This window comes from Mirounga leonina, unplaced genomic scaffold (assembly GCF_011800145.1).
Source record: "Mirounga leonina isolate KUSES-001 unplaced genomic scaffold, KU_Mleo_1.0 Mir_83, whole genome shotgun sequence".
NCBI lineage: Eukaryota > Metazoa > Chordata > Mammalia > Carnivora > Phocidae > Mirounga > Mirounga leonina.
The window spans coordinates 2,839,715-2,865,323 of NW_023270826.1; the positions used below are offsets into that span (position 1 = coordinate 2,839,715).

The following is a 25,609-nucleotide window of genomic DNA, read 5'->3' on the forward strand; positions in this document are numbered from 1 at the left end:
AGATCTCTCAGCCAGCCACCATTAGGGCACAAGAAGAGATATGTCTCTTTAGTTTCCATTTGTATTTGAACTGATTCTTATATTAATGCAGAATTTTACTTTTATTTTTCTCATGTTCCAAGAAATATAGAAGGCTATAAACATATAATAAGCTATGGCTTCTCCAATAAATACTGTCTTTCCTGCTTCTCTCCTAAACTCATTACATGAGTTTGGTAATGACTGTAAAGAATATTTAAGTCAATGAAAAAAAAAAAACCTATATAAATACAAAAAAAAAGCATGAAAGTAAGAAAACCTTCTTGGATGATCTTCCTTTTAAAGTTTTTCCATGTGTTTGAGGACTGCCTTAAAACCAGTATATTCCCTTCCTTTCCAAAGGAAACATCATACATGGTGTGTCCTTTAAGTCCTTTAAGTAATAGTCATAAAATGCTTATGCTGGTTTCCATAAGCTATCTGACTATTTGCTCCTGTAAATGTAAACATAGTTTTCTAAAGGGTTAGCTTATTGCAATTGTACAACCTTAACACTAGGCTCAAGGTCATCACTCATCTTTGGAGTCTTTATGTGAACTACAGTTAAAGCACCCATGTACAAACACAAACACAGACACACACACATACACGCACATTAAATAGCATGCATCCCCTGTCAAAAATCAGGCCAAGTCTAGGAATAAAGGATCTGTGGTTTCTGGGGCATAAGAAGCAAAAGTTTAGGAACATAAAAATATGAGGTGTCCAAGAATCAGTCAAAATAAGCAGTGTGTCTGGAAACCAGAAGGTCAAAAGAGAGATCAGAAAGTCAGAACAAATTTCAATGATCAAGGCAGTCAAGAGTCTCTGTGTCATAGTTTGACAGAGCAAGATAACAGTATCACCATCAACATATTATCACGAGCCACTTCTGGGGCCACCTTTCCTACCCATGTATTTATTTATTTACCAGTCCCTTATCTGGAAATATAATATATACTGAACACATACTATGTGCCAAGCACTGTACAGTTAAGTTTCAGGTCCCTCTGAGCTTGAGGTGCCCAAGCGACAACTGAATGGCTGTGCCCAATACACAGCTGTGTGTATGGGTTTAGCGATCAGGAGAGATCCCGGTTGAACACGAATAAATGTTGTGCTGTCAGCATCTCTGTTTCCTTTTACAAGTCCATGGGCATGTATGGCAGATTCCTGTAGGGAGTACAGAATGAGATGAGTAGACAACGAGGCCAGAACCCTGAACAACAAACAGAGATGGGAGAAATACCAGAAAAGCCCAGCATCACAGATGTCAAGGGAACAGAGTATCTCCAAAAGGAAGGGGTGACCAGTGGCGTCAAATGCCGTCAAGAGATTATGGAGATAAAGACTGAAAGTACCTATTGGTAGAAGCTCACCTCAGGTTTGGAGGTATACAAGGAAGCAGAATACAGTTGGCTAAGAAAAACCGAAGATGATGGTAGGTCCGTGGTGTAAGAAAGAACGTATTAACATTTCTGGAAGCACTTCAGTTATGGGGGCAGGGGAGGAGAACTGTCATTTTAAAGAACTTATAACAAGAAATAAAAATCAAAGTAGAGAAGAAGAGGGGGCACGGTTTTTTTTCCAAAAAGAGATATAAACCTCTGAAAATGGAAACAAATTTGAAAATGGAAAGTCTCAGCTCAACTTTAAGGGAACTGAAGTATGTTTAAGGAAATGCTGAGTGAGTCTGAGATAAAGGAGTATAGCAAGAGTGGCCAGTATGTGACAGCTAAACCAAACACCCTTGTGCTGAGCTAGGGGTGGGGAGCAGGAGTGTAACCACAATGATTCAAAAGCTACGGGTACCACATTTAGGCAACAAAATGTCCTAACCTATAAAATCAGAGAAAATGAGAACTTCCCTAAGCCAATAACGCTTAACGTGATGTTACCACCAAATCCGGGATTAAGAAGTGCACATTCCCCAAACTGACAGACAGAAGTCAGTCCAAGGACTGAGGGAGTGACTTGGTGAAACAAAACTGAAATTTCTGCAGCTTTCAAAATTTCTACAAGGGACAAATGTAATGTAAATACCTGGAATAGAAAATGAATGCTTATAATGAGCAACACTGAAAGATACCAAAGATGAAATTAGCAAAGTAACAAATTCAAATGTTTAGAAAATTAAGATAACATGTCAAAGAGCTTATTATTAGTATGTGTCTGACACATAAAAATAATGCAATAAACGGCAACTGTTAAGATATTACTATTAAAACTATAAGGCATATGTGTAGTTGCTCAAATTTTCCAGGTAGAAAAGCACAATCCAGAGATAGTCTGTTTTTTCCGGAAGAGAGCAATCTTCCTAAATAGATACTGGATGTAGAAGACCAACTTCATTTAGAGCTGGGAAGCCAGAGTGGATCTGGACAAAATAAATAAAATCATCATCATGCCAGGACACCACACCAAATAGCCATGGATGGTTATATGTGTTTCTGCAACTCAGTGGAAAGCTTTTGCCCATTACACTGACTTTTCATTATTAACACTGAACAGAATTTCTAACTGTGTTATAGGGTAAGGCTCTGTTTCTATTTGCACAGGGTGTGTGTGTGCATGCATGTGTGTGTGCGTGTGTTTGAACGTTTAAGTATATGTATCAACATGTCAGATGTTATTTTCGTTTCAGAGAATTGGATGTGTTTCTTTACTGGTATATCAATAAATTTGTAGTTAAATTTCATCCCCAAAATTATTCAAGACATATATCAGTATATCTGAATATGGATCATATGCATCAAAGACAAAATTTAGTGACTACAGGTAATAAACTTTGGAGAAAGTGAGCAATGTTCAGAGTAAAGAGAGAAAGGAATAAGTATATTTGAACTACTGATCCATTCTTTCCCTAGAGTCATTAATTATTTCATTTCTTTATATATATTAAGTTCAAGCAAGTTTATCAACTTTTATCCCTCTACTGGTTTGTAGGAAAGTAACAGTGTTCACTACTATTACTCAATCATGGTAAAGAGCTAAATTAATCATGGTTATTCAGTGTATCCTTACAGGAGATTTTCTGTGCAAAGATTTTTGTTATAGATACTATGTACACAAGGCCACGTGATGACTGAACCAGGCTATTAGAGGAGAGATCCCTAGAAAAATGTCAATTCTTTTTGTAACCTGTTCTCTTTTACATGATTGGATTTTTAAATTTTGGTCTAATCAACTTAGGTTATTATAGGTACAATTTTGTGAAATATAGAAATAATGGAATTCAAATTTTATGAGATTATAACTATAAAATGGGTTTAATATCATTCTTTTTTCAATATCTATTTTTTTATTTTATTATGTTATGTTAATCACCATACATTACATCATTAGTTTTTGATGTAGTGTTCCATGATTCATTGTTTGCATATAACACCCAGTGCTCCATTCAATACATGCCCTCTTTAATACCCATCACCAGGTTAACCCGTCCCCCCACCCCCCTCCCCTCTAGAACCCTCAGTTTGTTTCTCAGAGTCCATAGTCTCTCATGGTTCATCTCCCCCTCTGATTCCCCCCACTTCATTTTTCCCTTCCTGCTATCTTCTTTTTGTTTTTTAACATATAATACATTATTTGTTTCAGAGGTACAGGTCTGTGATTAAACAGTTTAATATCATTCTAATTAGAAACATTCCATTGTTCCAGAATTCATCTATTTGGTAGTATCATTTGGTGGTAAAGAAACTATCAGTGGTATATTTGGTTCTAATTAAAATTTCTTGGTTCCTTGGTTAATGGAGAGTTGTGACACATCTTAAAATCATTCTCTGTAGAGTTATAGAGTTATAGTTTTACTATAATCTTCAGGTAATCCAGACCAAACAATGTAAATAATTCAGCTTTGAAATTTTAGAATACACTAGAAATTTCTAAGCATTGGTAAAATATTCATAAATGTAAAATACTTAATTTTCCCTATTAATTTCTTTTTTAGATCAGAGATCATGAGGTATGCAAAGTATAGTTGTAGGTTTTTGACAGATATGGGGACTACCTGGGATGAAATGTAAATATGCAGTAGACATAATTAGAACTGGCATTCATTCCTTCATTCATTAACTCTGTTCCAGAGTTTCACCCCTGGGTGAAATCCCTGGGCATGCACAATGGGGGACAATGATTTCTTCCCTTTCAAAGAGGTCACAATCTATGTAGAAAGACAAATACCCAAGAAATTATAATTTATTTCTTCATCATCCATCATTTTGGTTAATGGTCCTTTATACTGGTTACGGATATTTAGAATTTTAACAATAGATTCTGATGATGAATCTGCTGTCAACAGAAAGACGATTTCTATATTCCATTGTCACTCCCTCAAGAGCATCTTCCGGTTTGATATTTTAGCATGATCTTCAGATATTTTATTGACATTTATGTAAACATCTCCATTGCAGAGAATGAGTATAGAATGTATCCAACAGAGAATATTTGGGCCAAAGTGGTCTTGTGAGCTATTAGATCATGTTTTGGTCATTAAATTATAATATCATGGTACTGTTAAATCCTATGGGATAAAAATGAGGCTAAAAGACTGGAAAATGGGACAGCAAAGTGCCAAGTCACTGGGCATTGATTGGAGGTGACCTTCTAATTTATAAGTGGATCAGAATTGACCAGAAACCACTGTCATTTTAACCAAACCTTTTAAGCGTGCTATATCAACCAATTACGGTATATACAAAAGTGCAATGCGATGCAAAAGATAGGGATACATTATGACCCACACCACCATAACTCACAACATGTAAATCTATTCACAACTGAATGTTATAAAAACTATGCAGGAAATAGAAGTAGAGATTTTAACTTGCTAAATAAGATCATAATCTCCTTGTAACAATCTCCAATGTACTACTTTACCACAAAACTAGGTATGACCTGTAAACCTTTGGTTGACTTGTTTATGTTGTCATTGTAATCACTAGCTTTACAGAGATGGTCACTACAAAATCAGAAGATAAGGTGATGATTCAGTATAATGTGGGGGTACAAAAAGATTCAATACCTACAGGTCCATGGCAGGTATTAAAAGGCAATGTGTAAGAAGGGACCTATAGCATCAGCTGGGCCCATATGGGGTAAGGACTCGGGGACAGCTAAGGGAAAAACATTATGAGGCAGGAAGGTGATGTGGGAAAATGGAAAAGCCCCAGAAGAAAGAAGAAAAATAGAAAACAATTCTTCAAGAGTCAGAAGGAAGCTGGTATGATCAAAGAATGTCATCTCTATCATGTAGTAAGTCAAAAGACTGAGGCTTAAGTCCAGTTCCAAATCCTTACTGTGACCTTAACTATACAGTGGAGATATTGACAGAACCTATCTTACTGAGCTATGGAGAAACCTAAATGATATAATGCAAAGACACAAACTGAACTATCAACAAGTTAAAATTTATGGATAGGGCGCCTGGGTGGCTCAGTTGGTTAAGCGACTGCCTTCGGCTCAACTCATGATCTTGGAGTCCCTGGATCGAGTCCCGCATCAGGCTCCCTGCTTGTCAGGGAGTCTGCTTCTCCCTCTGACTCTCCCCCCTCTCATGTGCTTTCTCTCTCTCATTCTCTCTCTCAAATAAATACATAAAATCTTTAAAAAAAATTTATGGATAAATAGAGCAAACCAGGAAGAGAGCATACTTACAAAACAGGACAAAAATCAACTGTGATAAAATATAAGTCATGGGAATGTTAATATATTAATGTTAAAAGGACCTATCCACTACTGAATCAACTAAACCTATGTAAGATTGATGTACTACATCATATGCCATTTTGGAAAGCTTACATATTTGGAATCTTTGTCATTTTCTCTCAAATAGTTGGCTTCATGTTGCATTAAGCTCAAAGAAACTTGAAACTACAGGACAATTACATCACTACATCCTCTCATCCTTCTAAATAATCACCATAACAATGGTGCAGACTGCTGAGACATAAGTCTCTTGCATTTCTGCACATCTTGTAGGCAAGGCACTAACTACCCTTTGTACCAGACTATCTATTCAAGTTGATTTGTATAAAGGACAGCCTTGGAGAGTAGAGCTGGTGTTTCTCCCTCCAGAGCAAAGGGAAGACATATTTACTGTCCATTCTAAAAAATTCAGGTTCCCTAAGTTCAGCATTCCTCTTGTAACACAACCTATTACATATACAGGTATTACGTGGCCCTCTTTTGTAGGAACTGATGATCAGAGAATTGCCTTAAATTCTGATACATTGGCTGCTGCTAAGGCTGTAATAAACTTTTCTGTCTCCAATCCAAGGATAATGCATCTTCTACCAATATCCATTAAATTGTGGCAGGCTAACTTACTAGTTTGCAAGTAGGGTAAAATCTCAGGCTCTTCACAATTCTCAACACAAATTTTTCAGGGAAAATATACCCCCTTAAGTAACTGATAAAAATATATGAATATGCCATTTCAGGAGACTCTTCGGATCCCCTGAAGCCCATTTACTGACTGCTATAACGTTATCGGACCATGGGTTTAAAAATCCCTGTATAAGTCAGGAGAGGCTATAGTCAGAGCCTATCAAAAGTCTGCGTGACCATGTAAGGAAGAGATGCTGCCAGCAAATGAGTAACAGCAAAATACAGCTAGATGGTAATGTGTGCCCTTGGAACAGGACTCAGTAAGTGAGCCTGACTACAGAAGAAGCAGGACAGGGACTGGCTCTTTGAAGTCTCTTGTGGTTTGGTTCAACCCAACTCTAAAGACTTGATGCGGATTCCTTTCTACAAAGACCTCTACGGCCATCTATAAATTCCACATTTAAATCCTACTTCGGCACTGAGCGGACACTTCAAACCTTAGTGTCACAACATACCACTCAATTCTCAATTTCTTTACTTGGTGGTAGCTCTTCACCACAGTGAGAGACTTTTAACTAGATTTTTTTTAAAACGTTACCAATGAAAATATGTACAGCACATGTGTTTAACCCAGTTCATGATATCTGCCCATTTTCATACTCAATCATGTGAGAAAACTAATGTATCATTTCTAAAACACTGTCACCAGAAGATAGAAAATTGTCAGAAGAGGTATTTCAAAGTGTTGACTAAGGTATCTCTTGGGAAGGGGTATATATGTGTGATGTGGAGAGACAGGCAAGGGCACATGGAAGATTCTCCATGTTCTAATAAATTGAAATTTTGGTATTATTGCCTCCTTTTAAAAAATGAAAACAGCTTCATTCCTAAATGTAAATTGTTCTAATCAGATTGATCTGCTAACACTTAGCCAACATTAGCTCTGAGAAAGTACAATCTTGATGCATGAAGACGGACAGACAGGAGTTACAGAAGAGTGTATACCAGGCTATGCTTTCTTTGTTAATTTTCCTGGGTGTTTTCATAAGAGAAAAATGGAAAATTATCTTGTGAGGAACAGAGTGTTTTTAGGAAAAAATATTTTTATCAGTGGTGTTAAATTATCACTAAGTATAAAATAGGTTTAGGGGATAAAATGCTCTTAAATCTACAGATAATATATAAAATATAGGCATTATACATAGAGAAGTTAGGCAAAAAGGTTAATTATCTCAGAAGAATATACCTGCAGTATCTATTAATGTCACTAATTAGAAACTTTCAAAGGAAATAATAAATGACTAAATGATATATGTATTTAAAAGTCTTTAATTTATTAGAAGAAATCTTATCCAATCATAAATATTTAAATCTGTCTATACTACAAACACCAAATCAGTTCACCTTTATAAGTAAGAGAGAAGAATTAGAAGAAAGCTCCCTGCCTGGGTGGCTCAGTCTGTTAAGTTATGCATCTACCTTCAGCTCAGGTCACGATCCCAGGGTCCTGGGATCCAGCCCCACATGGGCTCCCTGCTCTGCTCAGAGTCTGCTTCTCCCTCTGCCCATACCCCTGCTCATGCTCATGCTGTCTCTCTTGCTCTCTCTCAAATAAATAAAATCTTTAAAAAATTTTAAAGAAAAAAGAAAAACAAGGTTAGAAAGAAAGAAATAATTGTTGTCGTTTGGGCAAATAACTCACTACAGAAATTTATTTCTTTATAAATGTTTTAGGACTACACAAAATTTTCAGAGATTAGTTATTCCCCTAAGTGCTCGCCTGTCCATCAAACATTACATTGTTAGCTTCCTTCTTTGTGGTATATCATCTGGTTTTCAAATATTTCCAGAGTTGTTCTACCGTCTCAATTGAATTTAACCAACAAATGTATTTATCGCTAAACACTTTCAGTGTTTTCCTTTAGTGCTACCTTGAGTCATGTGCATAATATGTCACTTTAAAATATAATTTAATATAGCCTATAGCTTCCACTGCAATGTCTCTCTGGACATTCTTGCAATAAAAAGTTTCCGTTCAAAGATGTTTTTGTGGAAGAAAAATATTTCAATATCCAATATTTTATTGATTGAAACCTGCATGACAAGCATTGCATTTGATCTAAAAACCGTAATAGTTTCATAAATAAGGAATATTTTTAAGTACTAACACCATTGGGGGGGGGGAACCATAGACCTCAACTCATTATTTTGTATCATATATCCAAATAATTCAAATCATGTAGTCACAGATTTTTGTAGCTGGAAGGAAATGTTAGCAACTGAATATACTAAGAAACTAAGGCTCTAAATGGTTAAAAGACCTGTGTAGAGAACACCTTCCTTTAAAGATAATGAAACCAGTGACCAGGATTTAGGCCATTACCTGTTGTTCTACTGGCACTCAACCAGCAAGTGACCGATGGTACTTCATAATGTGCTGCCCTGACAATCTCGATCTCCATGGGCCCTGTGTTAAGTATATATCTATTACCAAGGAAGGGAATTCTCCTTGCTTTCTGCCTGCCATTTGTTGTAGACCAAAGTCCATACCCTTTGGTACAGCTGTACTTTAGAGCTCTCTACTGACTTACACTCTAAGGTATTTTAGTAGCAGTCTAATATCCTGTTCCAGGGAGGTTACAGTGTTACTATTACAGTTAATTCTTACAATATACAAAACCACATTAGCGGAAGGATGGTGTTACTATCATAAAAAAGGCTATGCCCCAATCATTTGTTTAAGTTTCTATGCAGCTACACCAATATTGTGCAGAAACAGGCCTTGGGAAACTCTTAATTTCTGAAGACAAATAAAAAGATGTGCAACAGTTCTTTGCTTTTGGTAAAAATGTTCTAGCTTGTTAGTGGTTGTTTGTGTCAAATCCGAAATGACTGCCAAAAGACACATCTAACTTTTTACAGCTATCAGCTTCCCCACATGAATGGGAAGGAACCCATTTTATTTTTTAAATGATTCTGATTTTCTTGCCCTAAAAACAAAAAAACAACATATGAGATTAAACCCTATGTATGAAACCATGTACAAAAGGAGTATAGGTTGTGGGGAAATATGCCATCATAATGTCTTCTGCTATCTGTGTTGCTAACTATAACTCTTGCATATATAATTCCATTATACTTTTATAATTCAGGGTTTTGAAAATGCTTTTGAACCATTAATATATTTTCCTGGTTAAAATTCTTTGAGATGTTCCTAACAAGAGTCTTAGATAATGAATTTGGGCAAACTCTGGAACAGTCTTTACAGTATTATCATTCTCATTAATTTTCAGAACTACCCACTGTGTTGAGATGATTGTCATGGGCCTAAGACTTCAATTTGGCTAAATATTTTTGCATATATTTCAACATATAAGTAACTAACAGATGTTTAAATGTTAAGTTCATATGGAAGAAATGGTTAAATGTGTTTACTCTAATCTCATGATTTCTTTGCAACACTAACTCTTATTTGACTATTTCTTTATGTATTTCACAATTTCCTCTATGCTTTGGTCTACAATGGGCCAATAATTCCAAAATCTCTTCAAAGATAACAAAGCAATCCTTTAAAACATTCTGGAATTTAAGTCATTTATGCGTGTATAATATTTAACATATGTAGCATCACTAGTGTTTTGAGAGAAAACCTTAAATAGTAACTCAAAAATTATTTTTATAAAATATGCAGAGTTCATATAAAGCCTAGGACTGTACTTTTTTTTTCAGTTCTTTTATTTTTACAGAAAGAGAATTTTCCATTTATATTCTTATTTGGCTTTAGCAACCTGATATAGGAGACTGCCCTAACCTGCCAGAAAAAGATGGGTAGGAAACTAAAAACAATATTACTTTTAAGAGAGGTAATGCAGCACATAGTTCCATACTTTCATCCGGTTTATTATTTTTTTTCTTTGCCTTTTTGGTTATCTCTGAAGACTGCTTCTGTTCCCATTGTTTCATCATTCAGCATTCACATATCACAGCAATAAGTATTTCATTACTGGTTTATCTGTCCAGAGGCTTGAGAAGCGGTAACAATTAACCCTCCCTTCACAGTGATTGATACAGGCTTTGCTTTCAATTTGTTCCACTACACAGATCATGAAATTCTGAATGCAATCATCCTCATTGACCTACACTTTCAAACACACGGCTACAATGAGACGAAAGTAATTATTAAAAGGAACACTGGACTACTGAGATCTGAAACAAAGTCTTTAAAAAAATCTGTTAGATGACCTTCTGGTGAAATTGGCAAATTTTGATGTTAAGGAAAATGATAGCTTTGTGTCCCTGTCTGGAAATATTCAATGCAAGCTGATCAATGTATATTACGGTGATTGCACGGACTACAGTATATACTCAGGAAATGAAGAAAGCCATTTTAGAACTGTTACAAACAAGAGTTAAACTGTTAACATTATAGCTTAATCTAAATTTTTTTTCAAGGAAATTAAACTTCCTGATTTGTGTAAAAAGAACAAACAGAGACTACAGCAAAGAATGAAGGTTGGAAAAGCAATAGCTTCACTTTATAAGAAGAGTTGCCTACCTGAGTCCTACATCTACCCTCTCCCCCTCCCTTTAGATGAAGATTCACAGTAAGAAATGAATACATTTTTCACAAAGTCTGAAAAATAGCTTCAAATAAATATTAATCTACTGCAATCGATATATATGAGGGATGGAGAGGGGCTAGCAGGACAGTGGTGACTACAGAACTATATTAAAACAAGGGTTGCAGTTAAAGAAAATCAGGGCGGAAAGCAAGGCAGCAGGCCTGAGGCTCTAATCACAGAACAGAGTGATGGAGATGAACCAATACTGCATGGATTAGCAATGAATTATTTTGAACCGTAATCATATGCCTGCACAGAAGAGAGGCAAAAACTAGCCATTACTCATAAACTGATCTGCTGATTTCTTCGGGGGGGGGGGGAGGGAATGAGAATAAATTCATATGCTAAACTAATTCAGAATAATGAAAACCTAAAGATGTGGTTACACTTCAAGTAACATTCTATTTTTAATGTCTGCCACCTACCACATAATATAGGGTGTTTAGAATATAAACTGTAAAGTGCTTGGATTTGAGTAGGTTTAAACCAACCATTTCTTCTAAGATTAGGATGGGATATAGCCACTCTACTCTCTCCCTATTCTTCCTTGGCCAGTAAAACTGTTTCTGGGCAACTTTAACATGCCCAAATGTAAAATTTTTGAGTATTTGGTTATAAAGAAGCAACAGCAATCAAGAAATTAATTTCCTTTGGATCACCTAAAAAAAAATCATACCAAATGAAGATTCAATTGTTAGAATTAACTTTGTTAGGAAGAAAAAAAAAATCAAAACTGCTGGTAGCAAGAGATTCCTGAGATTCTTATGAACAGACTGTTTAAATGAAGAGCACTTTAATCAGTAGAGGAATCCTCACGTTTCTAATGTCTTGCTGTGCATTCTGCAGGTTATAGGAGCAGCTGGTAGAGGTCATATATCTTTTGTGAGCATCCCAAAAAGGCTCACTGCCAGACTGTTAAATTATGAATAAGCAATGAACAAAAGAATGCAGATACGGTGGTGACAAGATAATCCAAGCAAATTTATCTATGACAAATTTCACAGGATTAACAAATTACATTTACACAGAACAATAAAAATGTGTAAAAAAAAATGATGAGCCTACTTTTCCTTACAGCATTAGGAAAACAAAAAAGTCACCAATTCACTGCATATATGTAAATTTAACTCAATCTAAAGTAAGACATTTATAATATGTTCAAGATATCTTTGTAACATTTTTGCATTTTAGGTAGATATAATAAAAGCATGGTAGATCTGATTTATATTTTATATATAAGTTATGTTGTAAACAGTATACATGTAGGTTTTACATACAAATCATGCAGGGTATACAGAATCTTGTGCAATAAAAAAAATCATTCCATTCATATATGAATAGAATATATATGTTTTTCAGAAATAAATTCTGAGGAATAAATTCTTTGTATAGGAAAAATACTCCCTCAATCAGTACAATACATATAGTTACTAAAATACCCTTGTCCTTTGATGTCTCCATTTTCTAGGACCAGCGAGACAGGTTCTGCAAACAGTTTCAATCATTCCATCCGCCCCTACCAAAATACCACACTCTTTCTGTGTAAAGTGCTCCTGAGTGAAGTTTAGAACTAGTATCCTTTGCTGTGGTGTTACCATGGTGGAAAGGAAAATTCGTAGATTGGAGGGAAAGAGGGTGCCAATTTGAGCTATATTCACATAAAGATGACCCTTAATCCAGTATTACATTTTTCTTTATAATAAAATTCTTCTTGTAAATCTTACAAATGAAAAAGCCCCTGTCTATCAGAAGTAATGGGATATAACTGAAATGACCTATGATTTCATAAGTGGTCTTAAAATGCTATGTGGCACTACTTTCAAAAATATGTGATAAAGATTTAAGCTTTAATGTTATATATAACCTAGGTACCCAAGTCGGAGCCCTTTAATTCTTCATTAGCATACTGATGATAATAAAATACTGTAATCAGTAGTAATTTCTTTTAAGATGATCTGAATGCTATTTTAAATTTTGTAGCTTATTTTTCACTTATACTTCCTATTGACTGCTGCTTTTTATCTTCAATATTTTAGCAAAACATCTCTCTAAATGAGCCCTTTCCAGCGTTTTATAAGGCAACCTATTCTTTATGTAAACAAGAGATTTTCTGAATGTAAAAGTAAATATTTTATTAAAATACACAAGCAAAATACTCAGTTCTTTCAAGCACAAATACTTAAGCACTGCTTATCTAGTCCTTTCAAGGTCTGGAATTCCTACTATACCTTTTTTTTTTTTTTTAAGCTATGTGGTTGACACTATTACATCCAAAAACATAAAGATAAATGCGGCACACTTGTCTACTACCTCAAATCCAGCAGACATTCTACAATGAGCAGTCATGGTGTCAGATGTTACAAAGTTTCCCAAAGTACAGCTTTTGTCAAAAAACTGTTACATGCCAGACCAACCCCTAGGATTCCTGGCCTTAGAGAAATTAAAATGTTACCAAAGACTCTCCCTTCCTGAAGACCCCAGAAGTGTCTTGTGTGCCCACAAGGGAAGAGGGACTAAATAATGAGAACTTATCATTTATGTATTTATTGTGGTCCATTTTTAACAAGTTTTTAATTAAATGAGTTAATTAATATATGTAAAGCCTTTAGACTAGTACCTGGCACATAGTGCCGTATAAATGCTTGCTGTCGTTATTAAAATGCCAGATAATTTGGCAGGAGGCCAACTTGTATGAGTCCTTATATATTTCAAAAGACAATATCCAGAAATACACTTAAGTACCAAAGTGTGTTATTCAGAAAGTCTGTGAGGCTGTTTCCACCCACTCAGTGGCAAAACTATCACAAAATAAGAATGTCTCAACTGTAATCTTTAGACAAACTGTGGCGCACTCTGAGGCATGGATAACAGGAGCAGAGGAGGTCCTGGAGTACTTCATGGTCTATGACCAAAGAGGTGTGTGTATGCAGCAAACCGATTCTTTTTTTTTTTTTTTTTTTTTTTAAGAGAGACAGAGAGAGCACAAGCAGGGGGAGAGGGAGAGGGAGAGGGAGAAGCAGACTTCCCACTGAGCTGGGAGCCTGACGTGGTGCTCGATCCCAGGACCCTGGATCATGACATGAGCCGAAGGCAGATGCTTAACCATCTGAGCCACCCAGGCGCCCCGCAAAACGATTCTTCTAAAACCATTCTGTAACAAATCTTCCCCGAAGTACACATAGCTGTGGAGCTCGCCCACAAAACCATGGGAATGTGAAAGAGAGAGGGAAAGTCATTTAAACATGAATTCTTCTTCTGACTTTATGAACATTGCATTTCTGAAGTTCTGCAAACATCTGACAAACGACCAAGAAGCAGAGACCTAGGTCACTATCCATAGTGCTCGGGGTCTTCCTGCCACAAGAGCTCTCTGGCATCAGTGCAGAAATCCCTGGCTCCACAAAGTCCAAAAACAGAACACCTGCACACTGCTGTTAAAGGTACATTCCTACAAAGAAGAAGGTAGCAGGAGGGGAAGAATGAAGGGGGGGAAATCGGAGAGGTAGACGAACTATAAGAGATGATGGACTCTGAAAAACAAACTGAGGGTTCTAGAGGGGAGGAGGGTGGGAGGATGGGTTAGCCTGGTGATGGGTATTGAGGAGGGCACATTCTGCATGGAGCAGTGGGTGTTATGCACAAACAATGAATCATGGAACACTACATCAAAAACTAATGATGTAATGTATGGGGATTAACATAAGAATAAAAAAATTAAAAAAACCAAAAAATAAAAATAATTAAAAAAAAATTTTTTTTTAATTTTTTAAAAAAGGTACATTCCTACAGAGACAAACCCAAATTCAGTCCCTAACTCTATTACCTTCCTTGGGATGATTAGCATCTCTTTTCTTGATCAAAAGTGGGGATATCAGCACTGGCCTCCCAGGGCAGCGGGGAGCCATTGAGAAAACTACTGTGAGGTCTTTAATACAGGGCTCGAAACACGGCAGGACCCAATAACCATTGATTATTATCATGTGTGATCTATTTTTAGTTTTTGAATCCCACCAGAGATTGTTTCTAAAAATCGTCTATAATTTCACTTACATTTATGTGGCATCGTTTCGTTTCGTTCTTTCCTCCAAGAACCTCTAATCAGTTTATAGTCATAAGTTATAATATTTTACAACCTGGATACCTACACTCCCCCTCCCCCCCAACACTAAACTAACAGAAGTCCAAAGAGATAGAGAGCCTTATTTATATTTCTATGAATTCTGCACTTCCTCCTCTTGCAGAAAAGGGCGTTTTCTGACTCTCTATAATATTTTGCCTGTCTAGTATAAGAACAAGTCTATGACCAGAGCAACTGCTCTTACAGAGTATTCTGAACTACCATCTCTGGCGCAAGTCATGATTGTCCGTAGTAGAGGTTCAATAAATAAGGCTGAGTGAGTGAACCAATCAATAATTATACTCGAAGGCCACGAGCACTTTGGGCCATAGTAATATGTGATTTTCATCTTGTGTCTCATGATTTTATACACAAGACCACAAATATTCCAATTAATTTACCAAAACATTATGCTCTAGAAATGTATACAGACAACAACTTCAACTGCTGTTTAATCTTGTCACTACCCTAGTCATTTCAGATACAGTAGTAATCACTTTACTCTTACTAAGCTATGTCCTGCTTATGTACTGTAGTATTACTAATATTACTACAAATTATTCTAACTATGTAAGGTTCTATCAAACTTAATAGTGCAAACATCCTATTCACACTAATGGGGCCCAGAGCAGTAAAAATACCATTCAGTTACAGTTGGTTTATTACACTGCCCAATGAGGAAAAGAGCGGGGGGGGGGGCACTATTTACTGTGAAAATACTAACATCATTAAACGCAAAGCAATGTAACTGAATTTTTACATAAGTTCTAGAAGTAAAGATTTAAATATTAGTACGGATCATAGTACAGATTTAAATATTTCAAGTTTCATATCTTCCATTATGTGCAACTTTGGTAGCATTTAAATTTTAAAATTAATATTTAATCAACTAAATTTTCAACATACCAACTCTAACTTTCAGCCTTATCTAGTGTAAACAATTAAGGAATGTCTGTAAAACACCTGAAGTTAGAATCTTAGCCTATGCAATGCAAAATTTTTAAAAAATTTAACTCAAATGATGAAATGTTACCCGGTAGAAAGAACGGCCATGTAAACATAATAGGAAGGGCCAGTTCTCCTCTCATGTGCTCTTAACTTTCTTTAAATTTAGCGAGCAGCATTCTGCAGAGGAAAGAGGATTACAGGAATGCAGGAAAAATAAGAAAAGAGAAATAGAGTATCTAAGGTTTACATTGGGGTCATTATTAATAGTAAAGCACTTAAGGAAGTTCATAGGGAAAAACATTACCAGGAGAGGTTTAGAAATATTTGTGACATATCCCCCACAAATATCTCACAAAATACAAAGCTCTACAGCTTTAAAAATAACTAAATGAAAGCTACACTGCCTAAATCCTCCCCCAACAGTGTTGCTTTACAAAAGCACATATCTATACATCTTGTCATAGAAAACCTCACCACAGAGCAGGAGATCCTGGACATCAGGGCCCATTTCAAACAGACACAATTTTCACATGCCCCTGGATTCCATCCAGACTAAAATCTGGGACACAGTAAAAGTACTGAGGGGTTCATGGAAACTCCGGCATTCCCATAAAATAGCTCTATTGCAGGTAGGGGCAACCATTGTGTAGAATTTCAGGGGAAAATCAAACTTCGTATCACTAAAACTACCAAACCGATCCAATGCGTAGATTATATTTAAATCACAATGCAATTCTTATCAATTCATTTCACATCACTTTTAGTCAAGTAAAAGTCATATTTTTAAGAATATGCAAAGATACAGGGACCAAAACTACTCATAATACCACTAGTAACTTTTTTTTTTTTAACCAAAAGTATCAAGTAATGCTGATGTCAAGTTTGCTTCTTGTAACAGATCAAATCTAGTAACTGGCACATTACAGATTTGGAGTAGTTATTTGTCTCTCAATTCATAAACCAGAGATTGAGAATATAGAAAGATGTTGTAATGTGGGAGGGTCCTACATAATAAAGGTCATTATAACTCCTGGCTCCAGAGCTATACGATCTAATATCCTCTCTGGTGCTTCTATGATATGCCCATGCATTACAGTTCTTGTTGACAGTCTGTTGCCTTGGAAATATTTCATTATTTCAGTTTTTCCATTTGTAGACCCTTGGCCTTGTGATACGAAGGCCATCCTATTTCATATTTTCGATTATCATTTAAGCAATCTTGTGGAGCTATTTATATATAAGAAAGTGTTAGACAACGCATATCATCATTTATCACTGTGTTTAAGCTTACAATGTATAAAGAAATACCTCCAAAAAATATTCTCCACCACCACCTTCACTTTTAAACCAAAGCCCTGTACTATGGGAATATGCTTTGCAAACCAGCATGGGCACATCACATGCTTGACACTTCTATCTGTCTAATTTTCTTGGTTATACATCCACATAGTGGAAAAACTCTGTGGTAGTGCTACATAATTTGCAGCCTACTGGAGTTTAAAGAAAAATCAAGCAAGTTTAAATACACAAGGTTTTCAACTTGTTCTCTCAGGCTCTCAGGTTCTTTCTATGTGCAAGAGTCAGAGAAATTTAAGCAGTACTAAATAGTAACCAAAGACATCAGTAAGAAAAAGCTTCTTTTTTTCCAAAATTTACTCTGTAAACATTATTAGAAGGAAATAACTTTTGTACTGTACTACTAAACTCAGGTCAGATATTTTATAAATTAACAAGACCACTGAAAAAATATCTCTTTTTCTTTATAAGTTTGTGATTACTGGTGTATTTGAAAAGCAGTAGAGAGTAGTGTCCATATATGCCTTTATGAAATCAATGATTCGGAAACCATTTTGTAAATAAATGGGAGGATATCACCTAAAGCATGTCCACAGAAAGTCATCTTTTATAAACATATTTGTGTTCAACTGTTACAGAGAAATACTACTACTAACCAACAAGTCGCAGGCACAAAATTCACATAAAGGTGAAATTACTTACTTGAAGCAAGTAACTATGACAAACAACCCCCTCCTGAACAAACCATCTGACTTTCCATTTCTCATTCCAAAACCAAATCAACTAACATGTGTCATGTTTACCCTTAAATGTTAAGAGCATTTAAAGCCCTAATAACAAAGTGAACCCTCGGGACATAAACCAACTGTTTGGGTAACGGGCCAAGTTTGTGGTTTATTCCTGTGTGAAACATTTAGTTCATAACTCCTTCTTTCCCGTATATTGCTCCTTGGGGCCCCCTACCTCGTTATTACTCCTCCCTCTCCCTACAGGTTAAACCTTCTCAGATCCAACCTTTAAAATGACAGCATCCGAGCTGAACAAGAAGATGCTATTAAAGGGCATTAAATTAAATACAGTATATCCTCCTACAACTTCAATCAGAATTTCAGACCAAGTGTTATTTAGTTCAGCTCTCAAGTGAAGCAGAATAACAAATCGTGCACTTTGATTTACCTTCTTCGAATGCCAAATGGAGACAGGTGATAAAGAACGCGCTCAGGCACAGGCTATGAAGTTTCCTCTAGAAATTAATTCTATCTTCAAGATTCCTATCTCAGAAAGATTCCCAAAATGGCACACAAATAGGCCTCTGCTAGAGAGATTACTGGGGCCATCCCAGTAAATACATTCACTACCAACAGAACTGGGGAAGGAGGACGGGTGGAAGGGAGGAAGGAAATCAATTATAAACCTCTGATCTGAAAAGGTATTCATCACCATGTTAAATAAAAAATAATTATTAAAAGACCTGCACAGTGCTCTGAAAAAAAATTTTCTTATCTACAAGAGCAATGTACTTAATATGTCAATTCTTCATAAAACACTGAATATGCCTTTTAGCTAGTATGAGTTGTCAGACAGTTAAGGCTATATACATTCAACATCTTTAAAAATTGGATCATGTGTGATTTACTTTCAGGTATAGGATTTATATAGAAATTATCCAGAGTTTAGAATTCGTCAATTATGCACTTACCTAACAAAATTTTTCCCTTAATCCTGACAATTCTGCTGAAGGAAACAAGCAATAGTGCAACTGAAGCTTTCTAATGAGTAGTTTGTCTTAAATCTCTGTCTACCCTCTTCTTGATGTAAGCTATAGGTTAAATGCTATGTTGTATCAAAAAATAAAACCTCCTATGTGATAATAATTAAATCTTGCAACTACTATGAACTTCCCTCATCTTTTTTCTCAAGTTCACTTACACCTATGAGGGAAGTGGGGGGGGGGGCATATATCTAAGAGCATTTGTTTTCCTCTTGAGGCAATGGGTAACATTTCATACTTCCTACTGAGCATTTCCTCTTCGGAGACAGAAAAAGATACTTTGCACAAACCAATATGCTATATGCAATTAATGTCATTAACGCTGCTAAATTAATAGCAAATAGGATTCCAAACAAAGTAGGCTGGGTGGACAGCAGGAGGGAAAACCACGTGGGGCGGGGGGGGGGGGGGGCTTAGTTACTATGCAATCTAACAATGCCATTCACGTAGGACGGTTAAGTATATTTTGAATACAAACTCCCTTTCCCTTTGGCTTTAGTTTAACTAACTTCAAACAGACATGCTCGGCTGAGCCCCTTGCCTGGATATGCAATTCTCACCAGGAACTTTTTAAAACACAGATCCCCAAACAGTAACTAACTGGGCATAGACCGTTCCAACTGTTGGCACATTTTGAATCTCGCTGTTTACTCGCTAATTTGGATTTGAGGGTTTTCTTCTTCCTTTTTCTTTTTTTCCTCCGGGGAGCGGGGGAGTGGAAAGGAGGGCAAGATGAGAGCAAAGCGGGGCAAAGCAGGAGACCCACAACTTGCCAAGGCTAAGGGCGCAGCCGGGGCGGCGGGGAGGCGGCGGCCGCGCGCCTCTGTCCTCCCGGCCCGGCCTAGCTGCTCCGCGCGGAGACAGCCCCTCCGCGACACATTCCGGGCCTGGCGCGAGCTCCGCTCCCCGCCCCCGGCCTCCTCCTCCTCCTCCTTCTCCTCCTCCTCTCCTCCTCCCCCTTCTCGCCTGCCTTCCCTCCCCCTCCCCAGCCTCATTCCTTCCTAGAGAGCAGCTGCCAAGGGACCTGCGGCGGCCCCGGGGATCCCCCGGCCCCCCACCCTCACTGCTGTTCCCCGTCACACAGCAGCCCCTTCTCTTTTTTGTTTCTCTTTTTCTTTTCTTTCTTTTTCTCTTTTTTTCTTTTTCTTTCTTTCTTTCTTTTCTTTTTTTTTTTTTTTTTTTTTTTGTCAGCGAGTCACTCCATTCGCCGAGCCGAGGAGGTGCGACTGCTCGGAGAGCCTGGCGCCGCCGCCGCCGCCGCCACCGCCGGAGCCCGCTCGCTGCCGCAGCCGCCGCGGGCGGACAATGCGCGCGGGGACCGCGGGCGAGCGCCGAGCCGCAAGCCCGCAGACGAGGTCCCCGTGGGCTCGCGGCCCAGGAGGCGGACTGCGGAGCGGGCCCCGCCACCTCGGCGGCGGCGGCGGAGGCGGCGGCGGCGGCGGCGGCGGGAGCAGCCGCCCCGGCGGCAGGTTCAATAAACAGAAAAGTGTTACCGTTCTCGCCTGGAAGGATCCTGCTGAAAGCTGGGCTTGGTGGGCGCCATCTTCCTGCTATTTTTTTTCCTCTCTTACTTTTTGCCTCTCTCCCCCCTCCCGGGGTGGGGGGCGTGGGGAGGGCGGGGGGTGTGCGTGTGCGTGGGGTGGCGGGAGTGAGTGCGGGCGTGCGCGGCGCTCAGCGGCGGCCCGGCGGGCGGCGGCCGTGGCCCTGGCCGTGGCGGCGGCGGCGGCGGCGGCGGCGGCGGCGGCGGCCGTGCTGCTGAGGCTGGGAGGCCACGGAAAAGTAGTGGGGCCGGAGCCTCGCCGGCGGCCGACCGTCCCCTCGCGCCGCCGGTGCCTCTCGCCGCAGGTCGCCGCCTCCTCCGCCGCCTGCGCCTTCTCCTCCCCCTGCTCGCCCGGCGCCGCCGCCGTCCATGCGCCGCAGAGCCCCTGCGGCCCGGGCCGCTTCGGCTCCCGAGACAAGCCCAGCGCGGAGACAGGCGACCCGCGGCGGCGGCGGCGGAGGAGGGGGAGGCGGCGGCGGGGGGAGGCTGCCGCGCGGCCCCGCGGGCAGCCCGGCCCAGGGCCCCGCCGCCTCCGGGTTCTCACCCTCGCGCGCCGCCACACCCCCCACTGTCGCCCCCCACCGCCGCCACCCGGAGCTGGCCTGGTGGCAGGTGGGGCACACACCCTCTCGCGGGGGGCGGTCGGGGCCTAGGCCAGGAGGGGCCGGGAGGGGCCGGGAGGGGGAAGACACGCAGGGGGTTCCCAGCTTGACCGCTGTGAAAGTATTTCTGGGCATTTTCCAGCTGCTTTGCTCCAGAGCGCTCTCTCGCACGCAGACACACCCCCCCTTCTCTCTCCCCGTCTCTCTCTCTCTCTCCCCTGTTTCTCTCTCTCTCTCTCTCTCTGTCTCTCTCTCTCTCACTCTCACTCTCTCTCTCGTTGAGGGACTGGGAAGCTCGGCTGCCAGCACAACAACGCCACTCAGTTGCAGTTTCGAACACTTCCCTTCTCAGGAGTATCGCAACCAGGGAGAAAGAGTCAGAGAGGAACTGGGAGGCCACGGGAGCGGCCTCGGACAGGACGCCGTCCCGGGAGCGCCTTCTGAGACAGTGGAAATAAACGCGGGTGGGAGTGCGATGGCCAAGCCAGCGAGCCGCGAGAGCCCTGTGGGCGGGCGCAGCGGCTGCACAGGCACCTTAGGGCTCCGGCGCTCGCTCTCACCAACGCTTCCCGAGCTGGAACATCTGCATTATTCACGCGCATACGTATCTGCAGACCCCGGGGTTCACAGGTGAATCCCCAGGAGTTTCAACGCAGTTAGGTACGAACGCCTGTCCCCACTTGGCTCCTGGGACCTGGGACCGGAAGACTACGGACTCTGGGATCAAGCTCTGTCGTTTCCCCCATTTTACAGCTCAGCGAGGCCTAGAGAAAGGGCCACTCAATGAAGGGCAAGTGCTGGAATCCCATTACCTGGGTAGACCCTGGTCAGAGCGCCCTCTCCACTAAACCACTCTGCCGGGTGTGGGCAGCTTTTCAGGCAGAGACTTGGGTCAGTCATATGTCAACCAGGAAAGCAGAAAGGACTCCCAACGCATTTCCACTTTGAATAAATGAAAGAGCCACACAGAACGCATCAGTCCTATGTGAGGCTTTGCATTTTACTTTCAACTTAAGGAAAAAATAGACCTGAAAAGGGGTCCCCTCCGGTGCTACCATTCCAGTAAAGTGGGGCCGAGAGTTGGAAACTTTGAAAACACAAGTGTTTTTTCGTGGCAGAGGTGTTTAATCTGCGTGATGGTGTTTGAGTTCTCTTTGGAGTACACTCTACAGGTAGAAGATGAGAGTGATTGAAAAATGAACTGAAGTGGAGAGTATTGAATACAAGATATGCATGTGCTGGCAGGGAGGGGGGAAAGTTGCCAGTTGGAAGTTTTGGCTCCAGGACAGCCAGCCTAGGGCGTTTCTGCCCAAAGATGACAAATGAGAGAAGCTGTGTTCTCCCAACAGGCCACTCTTGCTTGAAAAGCACCCAACTCCTGTCACTCCTTCATCAGACTCCCAAAAGCACTTAATGCAAAAAGATATTTCAGTAAAATGATGTGTCACCATTCACTTTAGCAAACATATCCAGGTTTTGAAGTGGAAACTAAGTCTGCCCCTCATAGCCTCTAAAGCCTCACATGCTAGTGGCCTGGTGATGTAGGGCCAGAGGACAGGGGACTCATGACTCAAACCCTCCCTTAAGCATGGCTCACTCTCCAGTCCCCAAATTAACAAAAATTAAAGGCAGTAACAGGTGTCATCATATCTGACTAATGAAACCAAAGAAAGCTCCATTTTTTTCACAGCCGGCACCTTCTCTTCTGTCAGTATGACTGAACATAGGAAGGAAACAATATATCCCAAAGGCTAAAGTTTAGAGTTGATTATTTTTAAAGCTTTAGTCTTTAGAACCACAGTGGGATTCAGAGACTTGATAAAGTAGCCCAAATTCAAAGATGAAGGTGGAAGGCATCAGTGGAGTTTTCAGCGCTGGAGGGGGAGATATGGAGGATTACCCCTGAAGGCTCCTGACGTATGGGGGAAATTGGCCCTGGGAAGATCTTTGTGGTGAAGGACACCAGCACTCTGAGAGCAAACGTAAAGGCTGAAATTTCAGGACCACCTCTTATGCCCAATTTATATCTTTTGGATTAGTTGGAGGTCTCTGAAATTGTCCACAGGCCATCTGACATTTCTGACCCTTGACTCCCTACTTCACAGACCATACTATTGTAATTATAGCCTGCACTTCCTAGTTAAAGTGACCGCCAGATTATATTGTCATTTAAATGTTTTGTAGGTGACAAAAAAAAAAAAAAACACCTTACCTGAACCATGAAAAGGAAAAAAATCTAATTCTTTTCTAGTCCTTTATGTTTGAAAGATTCCCAGATCTTTTGTATTAAAGGTTCTTGTAATCACTGAAAACCAGACTAAAATAATTTAAATTAAAAAATCTCTTTGACCAGAAATAGCCTGTTTTTGAGTTATTTTCAAGACTCTCTTTTTAAAACTTCCGACAGTACTCAAAGCATATAATGAAGTCTTCTACAGAATATTAGCAGTACTGGGCATCAACTTGGAAAACACTCAGTGTGTTATGCAAAATCTGCTCTGGTCGCTGGGCCATTGGTTAGAAAGCACAAAATATGGCAGTGATAGATTATCTTAACCTTTTCAGTTTAAACACTGTTGGTTCAAATCAAAGGTTCTCAAATCAATGAAGTTTGAAATACAAGGTAAAAATAGGAACTGTTATTTGAATTATGCATTGTGTATTTTTAAGTTAAATGCCATTGGCAAATCTCTCAGATATTTAATCGTGTGCAATCTGGGAAACACAAATATTTAATTTCACACTTTCATGTGTTCTTTTTTCTTCCATCTTCTATAAAACTGAACCCCACAAATGGGAAGCTTACCTTTCATACTACATTGTCAGTTTTTCTCAGCACATTGTTGTGGATTACATTTTTTTTTTTTTATAAAATCTTGGTAGATCACAACTTGTCCTTAAGGAAAAACTTCAGGGTTCTAGGGCTGTTGGTGGTAGTATCCTCCCCCCATTCCTTTCCTAATTGAATCAAAGAACGTCTACCAATTCAATATCACAACTATATTTTATTAAAAATCTATAGATGTTTGGGAGAAATGCAAACAAGTAATACTTCAAAACTTCCTTCTCACCCACCTAGCCTAACTTTGTAAAATTTGCTTCCTAACTCGCATCTCTGAATCTTACGCATTTGCATTATAATGCATTTAAGATGAATACTTAACAGCGCCGAGGAGACTCGGATTTCATGCTGTATTTCCCTGTAGTAACAGGTGACATGATAACACTATTATGTAGAATTGCAAGTCTACAGCTACACGTGAAAATCGTTCCTATTCTGTTTGGAAACAAATGATTAATCAGCCTCCAGTGATCAATCGCCCCCCCAGGCTGCCCGTCAGCTCGGGTTCGCACCCGGCAGAGGCAGGGAGAAAATTCCGCGGAAGGGGACGGGGATCCCAAACTTTGCAAAAGCACCTTGTGCTGTGTCTAAGACTTCGCAGCAACTCCTAGGCTACGCGGGGCTGGGGTTCTGGATTTGGGGCCAGGCGGAGGGCAAAGGATGATTTCACTTCGCCAGTACACTGGAGTGCCTTTCAATCCGAATTGAGAATTTTTTTTTCTTTCTCATCTGTAGAACGAGGAGCCAGCAAAGTGAGCCCTGACGATGTGCATGTGTGTTGTAACGCATAAAACAGGAGGCAAAGTGAGTCCCACCCCAGCACCCCGGGGCGGGGGGCACTATCCCAGCCCAGGCGGGACTACTCACCGCTGCTGGTAGGAGGTGATGCCCTGGACGTTCTGCGGGGTGCCGTTGGCCGCGGCGCCGGCCCTCCCCATGCCCGCGCCGGCCGGCACCCCCGCGGCCGCCCCGCCGGCCGCCGCGGCCGTCACCTGCACGCTGAAATCCGGAAAGATTCGGATCATCGCGGCGGCTTCGGCCCCCGGGCGCGGCGGCTCTGGGCGAGAGCTGGCGGGGGCTCGGGTTTGGGCTCCGGCGGCGGCAGCAGCAGCAGGGCGAGCAGCGGCGGCGGCAGCAGCGGAGCCAGGCACCAGCCTGCAATCCCATTAGTGAGCCGCGGCCACTGTGCGCGGCGGAGAGGCGCTTTGATGTGCGCGCAGCGGGCTGGGGTGGGGGGGCCGCAAGCGCTAGGAGGAGGTGCGGGGGGCGTGCGAGGGACTTGCAAACAGCAAAACGTGTCAGGGTGGGGCCTTTTTTCCCTTTTGGGGGGCGGCGGTGCTCCCCCCTCTTTCCAGGATGTTGCTCTCACTGGCTGCTCCGGCTGCGCGGCGCGAGCCCAGCTGAGAGAAGAAGGGGAGGGGTGGCGGAGGAAGGATGCACCGGGAGGCTTGGCGAGGACTTGGCCGGTGCAAGGGAATGACGGGCAGCGGAGGGTGCCTTTCTTTCCCGCCCCCTCTACACACACA

General features: G+C 40.5%; 1 protein-coding gene across 1 annotated transcript in view; it reads right to left on the bottom strand.

Moving 5' to 3' along the window:
- Positions 1-25,021, bottom strand: part of LOC118002846 (neuronal PAS domain-containing protein 3-like) — an 835,118-nt gene extending 810,097 nt beyond the window's left edge. The window contains exon 1 of the mRNA XM_034993451.1: positions 24,951-25,021. Coding sequence (XP_034849342.1) covers positions 24,951-25,021 — 71 coding nt within the window. The remainder of the gene's footprint in view (positions 1-24,950) is intronic.
- Between the last annotated feature and the right edge of the window lie 588 nt (positions 25,022-25,609).